The sequence below is a fragment of the Candoia aspera genome, chromosome 7 (assembly GCF_035149785.1).
Source record: "Candoia aspera isolate rCanAsp1 chromosome 7, rCanAsp1.hap2, whole genome shotgun sequence".
NCBI classification, from domain to species: Eukaryota; Metazoa; Chordata; class Lepidosauria; order Squamata; family Boidae; genus Candoia; species Candoia aspera.
The window spans coordinates 17,694,680-17,716,461 of NC_086159.1; the positions used below are offsets into that span (position 1 = coordinate 17,694,680).

Genomic DNA, 21,782 nt, shown 5'->3' on the forward strand with positions numbered 1-21,782 from the left:
TTTGATATTCACTGTAACACTAAAAATAATAACAAAAATGTACAGTATATTTCAGAAAATCAGACTAGTCTAGCCTGCAGAAATTTTTGGTCTGGCTCATTAGGGCTAATTTTATATTAAAGCCTGGATCAACAGCATAAGACCCTCAGACACCTGTTTTAAAAATCTTTGAAATCTCAATCCCTAAATGTCATCAGATTTTGGCTGCCATGTGTGAGATGCCACTGAAGATTTGAAACATCTAGAGCATGAAGTGTTGAAGACGCCTGGACTAAAAGTTCAGTGCAACTTAAAACCTGGTACAGTTAATGGAATTCTGAATTAATAGGACCTTGGCCTGACCCAGCAGGATCTTCATGTACCTATTACATATGGAAAAATTAACACCTGTAGCACCAAGTTCACTAACATTCTAACTATTTATCTCCCAAGGGCAAGGCCATATTTTCCAATAGCCTTCCTGTATGCCTGATATCACTGCAAGAAGCTATCACTGGAAGTAGCTGTTCGTACTTATATTCTTCCCTGTGAGGGATGTAATACTCAATCTCCGGGCCACTGTTGGGGATTTCTGCTGAGGTGGGGTCCGGCACTGTTTTCCCAAATCTTCCTCTGATGATGACAGTAGTAACTCTCCAATGAGTATCCGTTCCAGGCTTCCATCATCAATACCTTTTCCCAACCATCTTCCACAAGGAAACCTGAAGGAAGAGACAGGAAGATGCAGTTAAGTTTTGGGTTCTTGTCAAGACAGGATAACTTCACAATACACCTTGCATATGGAATAGATACCACATTCTCAGTTTCTGGTCAGCCCGTAAGTCTGAGATCACTGCAGAATCAATATGTCTTAGCCATGAAGACACATACAGCCAGAGGGGAGAAGTTATCTGCAGGATCAACTCTTCTGCACATTAAGTGACTTCCTAGAATTGTTTGAAAATTGTATAAATAGATAATTGTGCTGCATAGTGTAATGGACAGGGCCTTGTGCTAGTTTTTGGCTAAGCAGCATAGAGTCTGAAGTATTTTTGTAGCCATCTTGTGCTTCCTGAGAATGTTCACTTTTCCCCCCAAAACACAATGTTCCTGCAAAGATAAAACTTTTTTTCTTTAATTTCAGAACAGAGAATACTCTTCAACGTTTAGACCTGTAATATAATCAAGATAAACAATATAAACGTATGTAGAGAAAGTTTACAAAGCTCAATTTTCTTGTCAGATATAGTCTAGCTTGGTTCAAGTTTTGACTTTCTATTAGATATATGCTTAGGGATGGCGTTGTACCTTTTTCAGATCTATTATCAAGAAAAGTATCTTTCCACTTGAAAACTTGCAGATTTCCTATAAATTACTGCCAGTCTGGACAAATAATTATTTTCTCTTTGAACAATTAGAATCTACTTTGAGATTACAATCTGGCAAAAACCAAAACCCATAAAAAAAACCCTTTAAAATTTTGCAGGCTCAGAGCGGTCAAATGCCTGTTTTAAACAATGGTTTCTAACATCTCATATTCAAAAACTGTTCCAAAATTATTTTTTGAATTAGTATTTGCAAGCAGAGTAGTACATTTCTTCAAATATTAGTCTAAATAGCAGTATTAATCTGCAGAGGTAATCTGCTAATCAAAAGCAATACATGAAAATAATCATGTTCAGTGATGTGACCCTGCAAGTACATGAAAATGAAGTTGAATGTCCATGGCCTTTTACAAATGGCTTAATGCTCACTTATAGGTATGTCCAGTGATTTCATTCCTGACCATGACACAATCCACCAGCCACTTGGCTAACAGTCCCGAGTTGTCATGTCCTATCTGAACAGTTGTTAGCTTCCCCAGGTTTTGACACTGTAAAAAGAAAAGGGAACATTTAAACCCTAATTTTACTTCTGATAGACACAACAGGCAAAATCACCCATCCCCTTTTTTTGCTTAAAAAGGCCAATATGATTCTGAAGCTTCTGCATGTGTATTACAAATGAACAGTCTGAGCGAATAGCTGGAGTCAAAGCAATTGTGGTCTAGTTCACACATGCATCCATTCTTTGATGACTCTATGGATCACTGAAATCCAGTGAGACAGACAGAAGGTATGTTTCAGCAAATGTCATTTCCAGCACAATGCACTTAATTCATAAAAAGAGTCATTAGTCATCCATGCACAGTAAACAAATATAATATTAAATGATGGACATGCACACTTGAATAGTTTTTCTGACTGACAGCTAAATGTGTGAAATCATCCTTCAAAAAGCATTATGTTTGAAGCAATATGAATGTTTTCTGTCATATTTCAGCTGAATTGCTTCATGCATTGAGAGTGGAGGGGGACCATAGGCTAAATACACTTTCCTTAAACAAGGCTACATTTGATCCCCTTTCAGGACACGTGATATAATAAAATGCAGGGGATTAGGGACCTGTCACTTGAACAAATTCATTCTGATAAAAATGAGATACACAAAAATACAAAGGGCAGATTTAGGCTGGGGTTGAATTCTACATGCCAAGCACACTGTCCCCACTCTCAGCAGCCATAAGAGAAAAAATTGCCATACTCTCATAGAATTCCAGCTCTTATAAAATATACACTGACATGGCAAGACAGATCATTGCCAAGGCTATGAGAAAAAGTTCTACGACCACTCTTAATAATTTCCTTTATTTATTCCATTAACTGACAATAATATTCAGGCTCTTATGAATTTGATTTATGTCATTAACACCACTCTGGAAAAGAAACATCACCAGAATGTCATGTTATGAGCGACTGAAAAAAGAAGGATTTTTTAATTGGCTTCACTGCCAAGTCTTTAAAAAAGGAAAACGGTGACAGAATAAAACTTCCTGTTGCCTGTGAGAGCAGAGAGTAGTATGAGTCTATCAAACAGCAGGAAAGTTTATTTCACTACCAACAGCTTTGTGCTACACTTATTTTTATTGTATTTATTTATTTATATTTCAAATTTCCATCACCGCCCATCTCCACTGAAAAGGGGACTCTGGGCGGTTTACAATCAAAGCATATGTTTTTGAAAGCAATGCTGTGTTATGCTCAAAGGTTTACGCAAGGTTTTTAAACAAGCACTTCTGGGCAGATGCTCAAAGCCTAACACTTGCCATAGCAAGAATGGAAGCATGGGATACCGAACTCACCTCAAAGGTCATTTCTAACAAGTTCTTTGGAATCTGCATAATGCCAGTATCACCCAGTTCTCCAGAAACACAAATCCAAGGGTTTGATGTCGTGATTACGTTGCTTAGCTTTTTGATGGGGATAATCACTGTTCTATATGGAATCACTGTAATAGCAAAAGATGGTAATTAAAACCTTACAGAGCCAGCCATAAATACAGTGAGTCCTCAAGCAAAAAAAATAATACTAATGTAGTGCAATATCAGCACAAAAAACACACACGCACAAACTAGAACAGCACCTAGACAATCTAACTGAAATCCAAACACATCATACCATCATGTTGCCCCCATGTTCTGTATTCAAGGCCATGCTAACTCTGTCTATGTACATTGCATTCAAGTGTTATTGAAAATGGATCCTGATCGACACACTCCTATTTAAATGTTTTTGGAACCAAAGGCCACGACATCATCTTAGGGATCCACAAAGATTCTGTACTGTGAGAGCAGCACATTTTTAAAATCAGAAAACTATTGCTCAGAGAGAGCCCAATCATTAAAGAAAGAAGAACATTCTACATCATCTAAACATCCCAAAGAGTAGCTTGTGTTTTAAAAAGGAAACAGACATCTTCTTAAACAGGAATTTCAGCCATATGTTTTGAGAAGCAGGTTTATAAAGAACGCTCCTTCTCTCACAGGATCCAAGGCTAGTGGGGGTTTTCTATAATTTAGTACACTTTACCAAACCACTTCTGAAAAACCTTGCCAAGAAACCTGCAGGGACTCGTCCAGGCAGTCTCTGAGAATTGGACACGACTGAACGGGTAAAAGAAACAAAAGAAACCCAAAAACATATACCTTCATTGCATTTGGTCCTCTCTCCTGGTTTTTAACATTTATAAGAAGCTGGTAAAAGAGTCATCTGTCACATCTGAGTAAGGTATCAGCACCCTAGCACTGACTAAAGAGAACCTTGCTACAGTAACCCAAACCTTTATCATCACTTTATTTATTTTCTATCCCGCCTTTATTATTTTTTTTAATATAAATAACTCAAGGCAGCAAACATACCAAATGCTCCTTCCTCCTATTTTCCCCAGGACAACAACAGCCCTGTGAGGTGGGTTGGGCTGAGAGAGGGGGACTGGCCCAAGGTCACCCAGCTGGCTTTCATGCCTAAGGCGGGACTAGAACTCTCACACCACGCCTGATTGGCTCTTGGGCTGAGAGAGAGGGACTGGCCCAAGGTCACCCAGCTGGCTTTCATGCCTAAGGCGGGACTAGAACTCTCACACCACGCCTGATTGGCTCTTGGGCTGAGAGAGAGGGACTGGCCCAAGGTCACCCAGCTGGCTTTCATGCCTAAGGCGGGACTAGAACTCTCATACCATGCCTGATTGGCTCTTGGGCTGAGAAGGAGGGACTCACAGACTCCTGGATTCTAGCCGGTTGCCTTAACCACTAGACCAAACTGGCTTTTGTATAGTCTGGACTCCTTCTGAAATGCACTTTACATGAGGTTACCTTTGAAGACTTCAGCAAAGGATCGTTACCTTGTCGTGGTGCTGGAGCTTGAGCACCTCAATGATGCCATGAGCTAAACCGTGAAGGGCCACCCAAGACGGGAAGGTCATGACAGAGAGGTCAGACTAAATGCGATTCCTGGGGAAGGTAATGGCAACCCACCCCAGTATTCTTGCCGTGAAAACTAAATGGATCAGTACAACCAGAGATATGTCAGTATACCATCAGAAGATGAGACCCCCAGGTCGGAAGATGGTCAAAATGCTACTGGGAAGGAACAGAGGATGAGTTCAACTAGCCCCAGACATGATGACGCAGCTAGCTCAAAGCCAAAAGGATAGCTAGCAGCCGACGGCGCTGGTGGTGAACGGCGAATCCAATGTTCTAAGGATAAACACACCATTGGAACCTGGAATGTAAGATCTATGAGCCAGGGCAAATTGGATGTGGTTATTGGTGAGATGTCAAGATTAAAGATAGACATTTTGGGCATCAGTGAACTGAAATGGACTGGAATGGGCCACTTCACATCAAATGACCACCAGATCTACTATTGTGGACAAGAGGACCACAGAAGAAATGGAGCAGCCTTCATAATTAATAGTAAAGTGGCTAAAGCAGTGCTCGGATACAATCCAAAAAAACAATAGAATGATCTCAATTCGAATTCAGGGCAAGCCATCTAACATCACAGTGATCCAAATATACGCCCCAACCACAGATGCTGAAGAAGCTGAAGTAGAGCAGTTCTATGAGGATCTGCAGCACCTACTGGACAACACGCCTAAAAGAGACGTTATTTTCATCACAGGAGACTGGAATGCTAAGGTGCGCAGTCAAATGACACCTGGAATTACAGATAAGTATGGCCTGGGAGAACAAAACGAAGCAGGACATAGGCTGATAGAATTTTGCCAAGAGAACTCACTCTGCATAACAAACACTCTCTTCCAACAACCTAAGAGATGGCTTTATACATGGACTTCACCAGATGGACAACACCAAAATCAGATTGACTACATCCTTTGCAGCCAAAGGTGGCGGACATCTATACAGTCGGTAAAAACAAGACCTGGAGCTGACTGTAGTTCAGATCACGAACTTCTTCTTGCACAATTTAGGATCAGACTAAAGAGATTAGGGAAGACCCACAGATCAGCTAGATATGAGCTCACTAATATTCCTAAGGAATATGCAGTGGAGGTGAAGAATCGATTTAAGGGACTAGACTTAGTAGATAGGGTCCCGGAAGAACTATGGACAGAAGTTCGCAACATTGTTCAAGAGGCGGCAACAAAATACATCCCAAAGAAAGAGAAAACCAAGAAGGCAAAATGGCTGTCTGCCGAGACACTAGAAGTAGCCCAAGAAAGAAGGAAAGCAAAAGGCAACAGTGATAGGGGGAGATATGCCCAATTAAATGCAAAATTCCAGAGGTTAGCCGGAAGAGATAAGGAATTATTTTTAAACAAGCAATGCGTGGAAGTGGAAGAAGTCAATAGAATAGGAAGGACAAGAGACCTCTTCCAGAAAATTAGAAACATTGGAGGTAAATTCCAGGCTAAAATGGGTATGATCAAAAACAAAGATGGCAAGGACCTAACAGAAGAAGAAGAGATCAAGAAAAGGTGGCAAGAATATACAGAAGACCTGTATAGGAAGGATAACAGTATCGGGGATAGTTTGAAGGTGTGTCAGTGAGCTAGAGCCAGACATCCTGAAGAGTGAGGTTGAATGGGCCTTAAGAAGCATTGCTAATAACAAGGCAGCAGGAGACGACGGCATCCCAGCTGAACTGTTCAAAATCTTGCAAGATGATGCCGTCAAGGTAATGCATGCTATATGCCAGCAAATTTGGAAAACACAAGAATGGCCATCATATTGGAAAAAATCAATTTATATCCCCATACCAAAAAAGGGGAACACTAAAGAATGTTCAAACTATCGAACAGTGGCACTCATTTCACATGCCAGTAAGGTAATGCTCAAGATCCTGCAAGGTAGACTTCAGCAATTCATGGTGCGAGAATTGCCAGATGTACAAGCTGGGTTTAGAGGAGACTAGGGACCAAATTGCCAATATCTGCTGGATCATGGAAAAAGCCAGGGAGTTTCAGAAAAACATCTATTTCTGTTTTATCGACTATTCTAAAGCCTTTGACTGTGTGGACCATAACAAATTGTGGCAAGTTCTTAGTGGTATGGGGATACCAAGTCATCTTGTATGCCTCCTGAAGAATCTGTATAACAACCAAGTAGCAACAGTAAGAACAGACCACGGAACAACGGACTGGTTTAAGATTGGGAAAGGAGTGCGGCAGGGCTGTATACTCTCACCCCACCTATTCAACTTGTACGCAGAACACATCATGCAACATGCTGGGCTTGAGGAATCCAAGGCTGGAGTTAAAAATCGCTGGAAGAAACATTAACAGTCTCAGATATGCAGATGATACCACTTTGATGGCTGAAAGCAAAGAGGAACTGAGGAACCTTATGATGAAGGTGAAAGAAGAAAGTGCAAAAGCTGGCTTGCAGCTAAACCTGAAAAAAACCAAGATTATGGCAACCAGCTTGATTGATAACTGGCAAATAGAGGGAGAAAATGTAGAAGCAGTGAAAGACTTTATATTTCTAGGTGCAAAGATTACTGCAGATGCTGACTGCAGTCAGGAAATCAGAAGACCCTTAATCCTTGGGAGAAGAGCAATGACAAATCTCGATAAAATAGTTAAGAGCAGAGACATCACACTGACAACAAAGGCCCGCATAGTTAAAGCAATGGTGTTCCCCGTAGTAACATATGGCTGTGAGAGCTGGACCATAAGGAAGGCTGAGAGAAGGAAGATCGATGCTTTTGAACTGTGGTATTGGAGGAAACTTCTGAGAGTGCCTTGGACTGCAAGAAGATCAAACCAGTCCATCCTCCAGGAAATAAAGCCCAGACTGTTCACTTGAGGGAATGATATTAAAGGCAAAACTGAAATACTTTGGCCACATAATGAGAAGACAGGACACCCTGGAGAAGATGCTGATGCTAGGGAGAGTGGAAGGCAAAAGGAAGAGGGGTCGACCAAGGGCAAGATGGATGGATGATATTCTAGAGGTGACGGACTCGTCCCTGGGGGAGCTGGGGGTGTTGACGACTGACAGGAAGTTCTGGTGTGGGCTGGTCCATAAAGTGAAGAAGAGTCGGAAGTGACTAAACGAATAAACAACAAACAAACCTTTGAAGATTGCTCAGAAGCAATAATTCAGAATTCAGTGGCCCCCTGGTGGGCTGGCCCTCCTGGCCACTCCAACACTTCTGTCGCAGACCCTGCACTGGCTGCCAATAGGTTTCTCAGTGCAATTCAAATGCTGGTTTTAACCTGTAAATCTCTTCAAGTCTTTGCACCTAGGTGCCTGCAGGGCTGCCTTCTTGAATCGGAACCAGCTCATCCAAGATTTAAATTCTGGGAAAACCTGTTGGTGGTGCCCCATTATCATGGGGTGGTGCTGGGCTGAGGCCGGGAGTTGCTGCTTTTTATTCGTGGCCCCTGTACTTTAGAACCCCCACTCCCCTGGAAGTTAGATTAGCCCCTTTGGGGATAGCCTTCTAAAAGTTAGTTAAAATACTTATTTTTCACTGTGCACATTTAAATTAACTCCTAGGTTTAAATTGTTTTATATAATATTAAATAACTAAAATTGCTTTAAATATTATTGGGTATTTGTCAGGCTAAGTTTGGAAAAGTGGACAATCAGTACAATCAACAAAATCTGTCCTGACAAGCAGGAACCACGCCGAGACGAGGAATAAGTCTCTAGTGTTTTATTACTGCTACAGTAGACAGAAAATCCTACCAAACTGAAGAAGCGTGGGAAAACCCAGACAGATAAACCCCAAAAGTCAAGGCGGGTCTGTTCTGTGTCTCTTTGAATGACAGCTCAAATTCTCGCTACTATGCATGCGTTTTCCCCCCTGGATAGGGGCCCCCTCCTGCTCACCATCAGTGCTCATGACAAAATCTAACGAAACTTCCCTACAGAGATGCTGGCGTTCTTCTCTGCACAGAAGGGAAGATACCATCAGCATGACTTGGCTGGCTGAAAGGATGCATCTTGCACAGTTCAGCCATTAGCTTTTTCTTGTATGCTAACGTATGTAGCCACTAGATGTTGCTGTTACTGCACAGCCAAAACTGGAAGGCAGATAAATTTAGAAACTGCAGATTCATGTCATTCTTATTTTTAGAAATCTGGAAAAACATCAGAGGCCAAAACCAAACAAGCAAACCCAGGCAGAAAACCAGTCACTCTTGTCCTCCTATTTCCACAGTGGCAGGTCAGGGCATACACTACCACAGAATGGTGATCATATATAAACGTTGCTATGAGATGCATAATGCAAATACACATCTCTCTGCAATATATGTGTCAGGTCCAGCATCTTCAAGGTGCTGCCATCATCCCTGAGCTGCAAGTATTTCTATCAGCACCAGGCAGGTGGCTCTGAAAATTGCCATCCAAAGTTTCCCATAATGTTGTCAACACATCATTCCAGGGCATTGTGGGATATTAAGATAGGAGCTCTCGCAGACCAGGCAATGGATCCTTTTCCGTGAGCCACCATTCTTGTTTGTTATGATCTTAGAGATGCCCAGTTAATCTCTCAAGATATATGCAGAGGGAATCTATCTCACTCTTGCACACATTTAAAATAAGAACAATATTTATCTATGTCTACATCTCCCTTGGTATTATATTAAAAATTCCTTTCATACGGTTCAACTTCCTTTTGTATTTAATATCAGGAAAGCAATTACTCTACTAATTGGATATGGGGGGGGGTTGTGGAAGGCTGCAGGGCATGATACTCTCTTCCTCCTTGTTTAACTTCTACATGAAGCCATTGGACAAGTTCATCCATCAACACACCAATGATACCCAACTGTAGATTTCAACCCCGGCCTCCCCAAGCAATGATGTTGGAAGTCTTGGCCCAGTATCTGGAGGTTGTACAGGTCTAGATGGAGAGGAATAGACTCAAGCTCAATTCCGACAAGACTGCGTGGCAGATTGGTAGTCCTGGGGATATTCCATCTTTAGGAAGGTTGCACTTCCCCTTTCAAAATTTGTGCACAATCTGGAGGTCATCTTGGAGTCACAGCTCTTGCTCAAAGAACAGATGGCAGTTGTGGCCAAAAGAGCTTCTGCACAGATTTGTCTAGTGTGCCATTATACCCATTCCTGGATTGGGAAGCCCTTCAGATAATCCCTCATGCCCTGGTCACCTCACAATTGGATGACTGTAATGCTCTTGCTCTATGTGCAGTTGCCCTTGAAGATCACCCAGAAGCTCCAGCTGGTCCAGAATGTGGTTGCATGGGCAATGATGGGGGTGTTGCATTATGCTCACATATTCCCACTGCTTCATGAATTGCACTGGTTACCAGTTGGCTTGAGTGCAATTCAAGGTGCTGGTTATCACCTACAAAGCCCTTCATGGCACAGGGCCTGGCTGTCTAAGAGATCACTTGTTTCCAATTATTTCTCCCAGTCCAGTGAGGTTAGACTGTGATGGTCTGTGAGAATGACCTTGGGAGAGAGGAGGAGGAACACCCACAGCCTAGACAATGGTCAGACAAAAGGTATCTCAGCCCACAGAAGGAAGAGGTGCATGGGAAGAATCTCAGAGGGGACCCTCCCTAGTTCTCTGGAAAGTACAGGCAGGGGTGGGGGAGAAATGCTTTCAGACTAGCAAGGTTCTCTTACTGTAACCCTACAATAAAGGTAGTGTTAGTACTCAGACTTTGGGTTTCTTGTCAGGACTACCACAAAGGGCTGACCCAGGTAGAATGGGTGCACTTGGAGCCCTATCCATTAAACAGTGTCACCTTGTGGGATTCAGGAAGTGTGTCTTCTCTGCTGCAGTGTCTGCTCTCTGGAATGACATCCCTCCAGAGATTTGTATAGTTTCCACCCTAATGTCTTTCCTAATTAAAAACTTGATTGATCTCCCAGGCCTTGGGTTAGGTAGTTGCAGAATCCCAAAGGTTTTGGTTTTTTGTTGGTAGTTTGTACTCTTCTGGTTGGTTGTTTTTTTTTTATATAAGTTGTTTTTGTAAGCCACCCAAAATCATTAAGGAGTTGGGTAGATAAATACATCAACAGCATGATTAGAGGTTTTCATATTGTCTTGGGAATCGTAAATAAATGAACGGAAACTACACTGCATGGATGAAGAGACTGTAAATCATCAGTTCTTGCAAAAAAAGACAGCAAACCAGGGCCATATGGAGTGATGTTATGTGATCCCTAGAAATTCTGTATCTTTGCTATGACCAGATGGCTGGATTTGGCCCAGGGGTCCTTCAAACAGTAGCCCTGTAAACATCTCTGACTCTGCCTAAACCAACTTGCAAATTTGTTGAAAAGACAAAAATCCTGGATGATTCAATGCCTGATATATTAAGATCATGGGAATGAGTATGGTACATCATCTTAAAATACATAACTTTAAAACCCCTACAAAACTAACTAAAACAGAATATGTCAGGATTCCACAGTATCTAGATAAAAAGTCTTTTCATTGTCCAGACCATTAAAGGTGCTAAAAGATTTTGCTTAGTCACATTTTAAAGAGAAGAACTCCAACAGGCATTTCCCAGACTAATCCATGGATCAGAAAGCAATTATCATTCAGATAATGCAATTTCTAAAATTTGTAATATTACTCTTGGCTCAAAAAACCTGACCTGACTAAATTGGGGAGTGGGGGGAAGCAGGGTACCATGGTACATTAAAAGATTATTTCCCTGCATTGTTTTTAAGTTCAGAAAAGACAGAGTGTTATAGAAACAGGCCAGAAAACAAATAAATGAACCTAAATTTAAAAATACTCACAAATTAATGAACATGTCTAAGATTAATATGGACTGAAATTAGAGTGAGCCATCTATTAGAATGTCATAGGTAACTGGATGCTTTATACGATCCAATATATTTTTTCCCTTCAAAGTATTTTGCTTAATTATTTATTTTATCAATATCTGCCCATCTGTTAATGTAAAAATATTCCCAGTTTGGCTTAGACAGAAAACAGCAGATACAACAAAAAACGAAACTCAGCCTAAAAACAGCAATTAAAATAGCTTCAGCCCAGGATAAAAATTACACGTTTTCGAAAATAAGGAAGCAATTTAATCTAGCACTGGAAAGATTTAGAAGGGAGAGATACTTCCTCCAGAGGGTGTCCATAAATATACACAAGGGACTCTAGTATCTGTCAGGTAAATATGAGGACACCTGCCTTGTCTGCTAATATTTTTTTTATTTTTCAGATTCTTTTTAATTTAAAAATATGAGAAGTTAGCATGCTGCAAGCAAAGCACAGGGCATAATCTTAATTTCCAAAAATGTTCCTGAACCCACATTTATCCTGAAGGAATTCTTTAAATAGGGTAGGGACTCCAGACCTGTGCTTGTTTTTTTTTGGGGGGGGGAGTTGCCTAGAAAACAAAAAAGGGAATAGAATAAAGGAGATGCTGGAGAGCAATTGTACTTGTTTGCTTTCTGATAAATTAGAGTGTTGTGACTGTCCATCACCATTAGGCCAACCATTTTGGGAGAGTGCCCTTCAAATGCTCAAGTGTTCCATGCAGCCAGCCCACCCCCCACCCCAAATCTGGTGCTGTTGCCCTAAGACATGTCACATCCTAGAGATTCATCAGCAAAGTGGCAGCTAGAATTATGATCTGGGGTGGAAGGTGCTGTTACTAAATGTTTGTACCATGACTGTAACTCATTCCTGTTGCTTGAAGTTACAAGGGCTATCAGCAGTTCCATGGGTAAAGGAAACCCATCAATCAAAAGACTATAGTCTGGATTTTTTTTTGTTAATTTAAGCATACTTTAAACTGTTGTGGAAACTTTAATTAATATAGTCTATTGATTAATAGACTATAAAAATACCTTACAACCATTCAAACACTAGAAGTCACCTGCCTTACTCTGCAGACCTACAGATCTTGGGTCCTGAAAAGGGCCTCCTCCATAAGTATCTACTGAAGCTCTTGAGTGCACCCTTGTTCTGAACCTTGGAAGGTGGTAGAAATACAGGGATTTCTCAGTAGTGGCCCCCTGACTTTGCCATGCTCTCATGAGGGGACCACACGGTGCATGAAACAGTTTTCAGCTCTAAACTAAGATGCTTATATTCTTCCATATTTTAAACACTTTGTTCATCCAAGATAATATTTCTTTTATCTCTTTGAGATCTCTTACATCAGTCCTTCACACATTATTTTAAAAATACACAATTTTATATTGTGCATTTGTTTCTTATTTGATAATTTATATTACTATTATTAAATAAATTGTAATTATATTATTAATTATAGTTAAATAAACAATAAATTCATTTCATCATTCCCTGAACTGTCTTACCGAATCTGGACATCTTTCAAATGTATAGATTTCACCCTCACCCAGCAGTACCATTGCTGAGAATTCTGGGAGTTGAAGCCCACACATCTGGAAAGTACCCAGGTTGGGAAAGGCTACCATAGCACAACATATGTATATTCACTATTTCTCCCAGGGAATTATCTGGAGTTCTCCCTTTGGGTGGTTTGATAACAGGCTTTATAATGAACTACATAGTCAGCCTTTTATCCCTACTCACTGATGGTAGTGAAGACACTTGTAAAGCAGAAGTAATTCACAGCATTGAGAGAAAGAAGGTGATAGAGAAACTGTTCCCGCTCTTCTTCACAACGCAGGAAGGCATACCGCTTGTACAGTTTCCTGCAGGGAGTAAGAAATATCTTACAGACAACAACACCAGGCAAAGCTTTTGAGAATCTAGTGAAAGAATGTTATCATTGCCCTTGAACATCATGGCAAGACCAGTGAAGTGGGCTGAATCAACAATGGTTAAGATAGGATTCAAGTTAGTGGGACCTACTTCTTTTTTTCCTAGAATCCCAACATCCACCCACCTGAGTTAGGTACAAAAGATATTCACAAAGAATCAAAGAATTTGGAGCTCAATCATCTGAGTGCCATAACAAAATTTAACTCAGACTCTTCCCCACCATTTCAACTTTAGGTTAGTCATATTTTCTCCTTTTCAGCCTCATAATTTAGAACTGAATGAAAAGTTAATTGCCATGCTGGTTGAGGATGACAGTAGTACTTTTGAGAACATTAATTGGGGAAAGCTACTGTAGAACAACAAAGGATCTTCACAGATGCTTAAGCTACTTCAGTTCCAAGCAAAGTCTCCCAATACTTAGGTAGAACTAAAGATGTGCTTCATGCAATCCCAGATTTGTTTATTTAGTAGCTAGCCCCCTTTGAGTTTGATTAACTTACTCTTCAAAAAGATTCACATAAAATTGCCACCTGAAATGAGGATTCTAGAAGCACCAGCCTTTGAGAACTTACTTTGCCAGGGCTTGATTAGAGAGGAGCTGCTTGAGATGTTGAGACAAAAGTTTCTTTTCAAGAGACAGTCTTATCCATGCCCGAGCCCGACCCACATCAGTCTTTATTTCACTCATGTTCTGAATGTGCCTTCAGGGAAAAGAAAAGAAAACAAAACAAAAGAAGTGCAAATTAAAATCTATTTGAAAGCATCTCTATACTACAGAAAAATGGACTATCATTGTAAGGGTGGAAAAAACACAAGTTCGTGGGCTAAGGGTCAAGAGAATGTCCTGTCTGCTCATTAATAGATTATGTGAGCCAGAATCAGCTTCCCTGGTTTCTTTGCAGTGAAATTTGAAGTACAGAATAGATAGTGCATCTTATCATAGATAAGAAGAGAAGTTTACAAGGGAAGTCTAGTTTTCCCTAGGATTCACTACAAAAATTTATATTGTGACATGGTCAACACAAGAAAAGAAAACAAGGCCTCCAGATTTGGACTGCTTGGAGTTCTCAGGATGAATTACGGAATAGAAAAGAGTAGTTTAGGAAGCTGAAGAAGCTTGGTCACTGGCACTGTGTAGTAGAATGAGGCTGGTGCAACTATTTTCAGGTTAAAGACCATACTTGGTCTTTGAATAGTGTGCTGGGGAGCCCATTCCAAAGAGTAAACAAGGCCAGAAAACAAATTGAAATGAAGTAAATAAAACAAACCACCCACTAATGTATGTAAAACATATCCTTTCTCTCACATTCAAAAGTAACATCCAAGCAGCAAATTTTAGAGGGGCCCTGGAGTTTGTGAACCTCAACCTCCAGAATCTCAGTAATGGCCGTGTAGTTGGAGAAGTACAGAAGCCAAAAACCACACACTTGGGAAAGCTCCCAGATGTGGTAAGTCATGCACTGAAGAGTTATGGTAAGAAAGCAAACCAAGCAAAGCTGTGTATAGCAGTCCAAGGCCCAGAGAGTCAAAAACACGCACATTTTGATGGAGAGGAAAAATCTCCTAATTCTGTAATTCTGGTGCTTTGTGCATTCTCCCCATTCCAGTTCTCAGACCAACTGAGCAAAGGGAAGGGACTGTGCTGTGATAACGTGCTGCTTGGAAGAAATTTCCTCTGTAGCACTTCCCCACACCAGCCCTGCCCCTCTTCCCGCAGCAACTGCCGCACTGCTGTAGCAGAAGAGGGCTCATCCATGTGCCACGGCTGAAATTCGTTACAATATACGGAAACTTTTAAAAATACTGCTTGCTTACTGCTGCACTGGAAATAGTGCTGCTGTCAACACTTGATTCGCGATAGTGATTGCTTGATTCGCAATAGTGCTGCTGTCAACACTTGATTAGCATACCCCAACCTTAGTTCATCAGCTTTTGTACACAACAACGTTAACTGTAGTTCCCCGACTGCCTGCGTAAAATTAAGATGTAAAGCGAGCCCTTCAGATCCAACCAGACATTTTAAGAGTGAGATAATCCTCTCCAACTCTTTTTGTTCTTTGTTAGTGACTCCCACAGCTCCTTTCCTTGAGCAGTGACTCACGCCACTGTCCAACTGCTATAAAGGAAGACTTGCTTCTGGCGCTTGCACAGTTTTCTGCAAAGCAACCCCCCCCCCTTTTTAGCACTGCCTTTGACAAGCAGCTCCGAGGGCTATAAGCCCAGTGCAACCAGGCATGTGATCAAAAGTCCTTGAGAAATACGACAAGCACATTATTTCCTTCCATCGTGATGAAAAACACTCACTTGTAGCTATTTAAAGCCTTTTGATAGGGACTGCATCAAAGCAGAAACTTCCCACCCCCCAATCTTTGATGATGAATTCCGTTTAAAGCAAAGCCTTGGTGATATAAATCATTTTCCCGACACTACCAAAGAAAATGGAAGCAAGCAACAACAGCAGGAGAATAAATAATGTTAGCAGCGCCCAGGAAAAACAGGGCAGCCTCAGATCAAAAGGCTAAAAGAAGCTTCGTTCCTGGCCTACTGTAAGCAAAAATATGCGCAAAGCAATGAGGCAAGGAAGCAGATTAGGCACAACAAAGGACAGCTCTATTATTCTCCAGCTCTGTGTGGCGCTACAATCAGAGAAGGAATAATAATGTTCAGGCTTTTTGCAAGGATGTTTTAAGTATGCTGTCCTGTGCACTAGCCTGGGTCCAGATGATAGAAACCAGCGCCTATCTGCCTTCTCATAGGCTGTGTCATTTAATCAGCTTCCTTGGTGCCCTTTTTGCTGATGTGGATAACTGGTATGAAAACAATGGTTAAAAGTGCAGCAACTGTGTTTTGTCTAATTAGGTCTAGGATTAGGAATAATATGATTAAATCCCTTGGGACTGCAACCAGAAGTACCTACATTTGGTCTTGAATAGTAGGACTGAGGGATGTTAAGGGGGAATCCCCTGTTCTGAGCAGAGAAGAGAGTTAAAGGGACAGCAACTGGAACAAACCAATGCAAGTTGGGGATAAAACAATGTTCACATGTCACATTCGCACAGCATGTAACTATTGGTTATCAAGAAGTGGATTTGAGATCTATTATTGGCCACATTCTGGCTTAATGGGAGATGCAATAAAATAAAGTAAATGTGTATCAAGGCACGGGTGCATAAATGCATACAATAAGCAAATCATGCATCCTGAGTATGAGAAAGCTGGCCTAGACTATACTATAGTTCTTGATACTCCTGGAGCTGCCTACCAATTGCTTCTCCTTGGTTCATCTCTGTTTCATCTTGCTTTCGGAAGATGGGAGAAGAGATCTTGTTGCCCCACCATTTTTTTTTAAATGATAAACACCCAACTTTGGGAACTGCAACTCATTTCTGGTGGATTCAATTTCCATCCAAATAGTGACAAATCTCCATTTAGGAAAGAAAGCATGGCTATAAATTATTAATCTCTATTTCTCATTTTCTCTTAGGCTTCTTGCAGCAAACACAAACTAAAGATTGTTTTAGAGACAGAGAGAAAGGATATGAAGCTTGGGCTTTTTCAAATGAACTGAGTATTTTTGGTAGCTCAAAATCCGTACGCGGAATAGAAATTTCAATGTACACACATGCGCGCGCGCACACACAATGTTTGTATTAAGAAATATATGCATCCGCAATCAGACGGGAGTGCAGTATGTGTCATAATGAAGCAGGCAGTCTCCCAGAAATGGCAACGGGCTAGCCCCGAGATGATGTAATTCAGTTCAAAGGTGTTAACTAGAAACAACTTGTGGCATGCTGAAGCAGCTGGAAAGCAGCGAAGAGGCCTTCATTCTGGAGTAGATTGATTTGGGATGATGATAATAATAATGATAGATAGTCCCATCTGCTTTCAAAGGGCTACAGGCAACATACTGTACATCATCTTTCCTTTTGTTCCATGTAGCTAATCCAGTGGGGTAAATGACACTAACTGATCTGATGAATAGCCTAGGTGAGCTACACGATTAACTAGGGTTTTGAATTGTTGTCCCAGCCTAGCCTAATATTGCTATAACCCACTGACCAATTTGCACATTTCTTGAAACTTTAAGGAGGAATCTCCTCCCTGTTTCACTTCTTTCCCATTTTATTTTTATTCAGGCTCATGAGTTTTGCACAACCCCCTCAAAGCTAAACTGCATTTGACAGTCAGAAAGCTACAATGCATAAGCATATACCCTATAAAACCAAGGTTTAAGGAATTAAACGTCCTACCTCATATCACTGATAAGCGAAACTCTTAGAGTAGGTAACATAAGCCCCGTGTCAGATTTCCTTCTTTCTGGCCCGACAGCAACTGCAGAGCAGTAGTGGGGAGAAGATGCATTAATTTATTAGCAACGTGTTCAGTACAGAAAGCTACTAAAATATTAAACCTCTCTGAGAAATCCACCTGAATTAAGTCATAGAAAGGATGTCCTACTTTTCTGTGGCTTTCACACAATGGCAGCTCTTTCACTACTGCCCCTTTTTATTTAATCTAGAGCGAAGTCTGAAGATTCAAGAGGAATCATCAAACATTATCTCTTTTCAAGTCAAGCGTAACTTTTCGTGACTTCATCAACAAGTCCATGTAATTTTCTCGGTATTAATACTGAAGTGGTTTGCCATGGCCTTGTCCCATGACAAGCTTTCTGACATCCCAGTCTATTTGCGAGCTCTAACCCATCCATGTACTAAGCAGGACCAATTAAGTTTAGCTTTTGAGCTAGACAAGGTGAGCCAGATGTTGCCACCAAACAAAATCCATTCCAAAGAATTTTTACACTTGAGAAAAGTCTTAATGAGCATTTGCAAAACTAAGAATTCATAAAACAGTAAATAAAAAGCAAGTTATACCTAAACATTATGACCTGATTTCTTCTCTTGCATCTCATACTTTTCACCTTAGTAAAATATGAACACCTCCTGATGCCAAGAGGTTTGTGTAAAGTTATTCATTCTGACCAAGTAAAGGATTAAATATTTACACAAGGTAATAGGTGAGAAAAGTTTATGAATTTTCACCCTTCATGACTGGAATAAAAGACTTTCACTCCAGTCATATAACCCCATTGACTCATTCGACCCTTTCACTTTTGTTTTACTCTCCCCAACTCATCATCTTTCACAACTGAAACCCTTTCCACCTTCCTAGTCAGGGGGCAAGGGAGAGCATTAGAAATAAGGGTATTGTTCAACGAATCTGCTGAAATGGATATTTGTACCTAGAAGAGCTAGGGTAAATCTTTGATTTGTGCTACTAAATCAGATTTTCTTTGATTGACTAAAATCCTCATTCATCCTGCTTTACAAGAAGAAAAATAGCGCATTTAATTCCATTATATACTAGCATTAAGATTATTTAATTAACATCAAATTAAGAACTTTTTACCATCTACCTCTTGGAACATATTATTTATTAAGAAGATTGTTTTTATTGTATTGTTTTATTGCATTTTAACTAATGTTTTATTCCTATTTTATGTAAACCGCCCAGAATTGCTCTCTGAGCAAGATGGGCAGTGAATAAATTTGATATATATATAAATAAATAACAGAGCAAATTAATGACCTCAGTTAATATGCTGCAACTATACAATCTAAGACATTACATCCTTGGACATGCAACCACCACTAAGGATGTAATACTTTACTGTTGAGTGGAAGTCAGACAGATAGACCAGTTTGGTCTAGTGGTTAAGGCAATGGGCTAGGAACCAGGAGACCGAGAGTTCTAGTCCCGCCTTAGGCATGAAAGAGGGCTGGGTGACCTTGGGCCACTCACTCTCAGACCAAGAGCCAATCAGGTGTGGTATGAGAGTTCTAGTCCCGCCTTAGGCATGAAAGAGGGCTGGGTGACCTTGGGCCACTCACTCTCAGACCAAGAGCCAATCAGGTGTGGTATGAGAGTTCTAGTCCTGCCTTAGGCATGAAAGAGGGCTGGGTGACCTTGGGCCACTCACTCTCAGACCAAGAGCCAATCAGGTGTGGTATGAGAGTTCTAGTCCCGCCTTTGGCATGAAAGAGGGCTGGGTGACCTTGGGCCAGTCACTCTCTCTCAGCCCAACCCACCTCACAGGGTGGTTGTTGTGGGGAAAATAGGAGGAGGAAGGAGTATTAGGTATGTTTGCCGCCTTGAGTTATTTATAAAAATAATAAAGGCAGGATAGAAAATAAATAAATAAATAAAAGTTCAAGTCTAAAGAGCAATTATAAAAAAAGACTGGGAAAAAAATTGAATCTCTTTCTCGTGCTCCCTCATCTCCCAGGGCTGAGCTGTCATTTACATTCTCCTTTATTGTCTCTTAACAGTTCTGCTAACAGTTCTTGCAATGTTATCTCTGCAAATGTCTACAATACTTACTTGGAGACTCTGCAAGCTGCTCCTGCTTCTCTTCTCTTTCCTGGTACTGAATTAAATGGGACCACAATGCAGATTTTCCCTTTTTATAAGAACAAATAGTTCATTAGAAATGCAAACTATACCACAGTGCAAGATACATTAAGCCTCGTGCTACCTCCTCTCCTAGTCATGTTTCCCAATTACCATTGTTAAGCAAGGACTACCTGTACCTATTTCTGGGATGATTGAATAGTATAGAATGAAAATTTGGTTTCTTCCCTGCGGAAGTTGATTGATACTTCAGAACTAGGAAGATAATAACATCCCTAACCAAGTGCCCTTTGTACTCTAAAACATTAAGTAGATGTTTTGGAGTGCAACTCCAATCACACATGATCAGGTTGGCTGGATTTGATGAAAAGTCAGGAATTCAAAGACTTGTAGAGGATGCCACATTGAGGCAGATTGCACCATGATAAAAATCTGGAATTAAAAGGGTATCATGTGATTGTACTCTAAGATCTTAGGCTAAGATCTAAGATCTAAGAAATAAGGTTCTTCAGGAATACAGCTGACCGTTTGCTGTAGTAAGTCCTAAGTTTAACCCTGACATCTCCAGGAACTACTTGATGCTTTGGTCCTCCTTTGCTAATCAGAACAGATGATGGTTCAATTGTATAAGAGCATATTAATATTTTCAAATGTTTCCAAAGGTCTTCCAAAACAAGGGACAAGCTGTTCAGCAATAAAGGTTTTAAACAAACAAATGTAGGGAAGTAATATAGAAGATGAACATATTTGGGTTTTCAAGTCACTGACCTGTTTGACCTGTAATCCATGGCTCCAAATCCTCTCCAGCAAATCACAAAGACTAGCAATGAGTGTATTCTCTTCCAGACCTGTGATGTTGGCCTCTCCATGCCCAAGTTCCACTGCTTCATGACCCATCTTCTCTACTAGCATACGTTTGGTCTGCAAACAAACAAGTGATTTACGAAGCATAAAACCCTCAGCTTAACTGATGCCTTTTCTGGGTGCAGTCTGAAATGGCAAAAGGCAACTGCTTCAAATGTAGCACCCTGCCTTTACAATACTCTCAACAGGAAGATTCACTTGGAATCATGATGTTATCTCCTCTGTGCCAGAAAAAAAGTTCCATTAATTATTCTAAAATTTTAAAATAATTTGAACTAGGTTTTATGCTGTTCTAAATGCCCAGGGTTTGTGTGTGTGTGTGTGTGGTTTTATAGATAATCCTGTTCTCTCTTATGATTTAATTTTAGATGTAAATTTTAGAACAAAAAGGAAAAAAAGTGATACTGAAGGACAATACAGATCTGTTCATCCAAGAGTTACTGGATAACAATAAATGTATCATACTTTGCTTTAATTTCTGTCCATGTGAATTTCAATTCTAGTTGAATTGTTATACCAAGTAAGCCAAAAGTGGGATTCTCACTCAATTAGCGTGCAGGAAGGTGACCTTTTATGCAGAGTCTTCCAACTTAAAATCCCAGAAGGGCAAAAATGAAAGGGGAGGGGAAAATATCAGCCTTCAATATAAAAAGCACTCCCTCTCCTACAAGTAAGCCCCTATTTGCATTTCCATATTTTCCAGCAGGAAAACACACAGCCAGAAACAAGCATTGCTAGTATCGTTGTGGGGTGGGGGACTCCCTAACTTCATAGCGTGGATGTTTTGTCTGTGCATGTGCATATAAGCAGCTTACCTTCATTCGACATTCTCTGAGTAAACCTTCTACAAATTTCCAATTTGTCTGAGCAATTACAGCAGGAGAAAGATCAGAGAGTTTGGGCTGTCTGAGATTTTTCCCCAGGGTCCTTGCTTCTTGCATGTATTTCTAATCCAGTAAGAAAAGAGAACATGAA

The 21,782-nt window shown here is 40.6% G+C and overlaps 1 protein-coding gene and 1 long non-coding RNA gene across 4 annotated transcripts in view; both read right to left on the bottom strand.

Annotated features, from left to right (window-relative positions):
* LOC134501360 (uncharacterized) overlaps positions 1-21,782 on the bottom strand; it is a 425,249-nt gene that overhangs the window by 16,199 nt on the left and 387,268 nt on the right. The gene's annotated exons all lie outside the window — the stretch shown is intronic.
* DENND5B (DENN domain containing 5B) overlaps positions 1-21,782 on the bottom strand; it is a 123,044-nt gene that overhangs the window by 16,199 nt on the left and 85,063 nt on the right. For 2 of the 3 annotated variants that reach the window (XM_063309098.1, XM_063309097.1), the window contains 9 exons: positions 21,623-21,754; positions 20,712-20,864; positions 19,914-19,992; positions 17,783-17,864; positions 14,102-14,230; positions 13,338-13,459; positions 3,161-3,306; positions 1,734-1,852; positions 514-701 (listed from right to left, as the gene is read on the bottom strand). In XM_063309098.1, coding sequence (XP_063165168.1) covers positions 514-701; positions 1,734-1,852; positions 3,161-3,306; positions 13,338-13,459; positions 14,102-14,230; positions 17,783-17,864; positions 19,914-19,992; positions 20,712-20,864; positions 21,623-21,754 — 1,150 coding nt within the window. The other variant, XM_063309099.1, reaches the window with a different exon arrangement.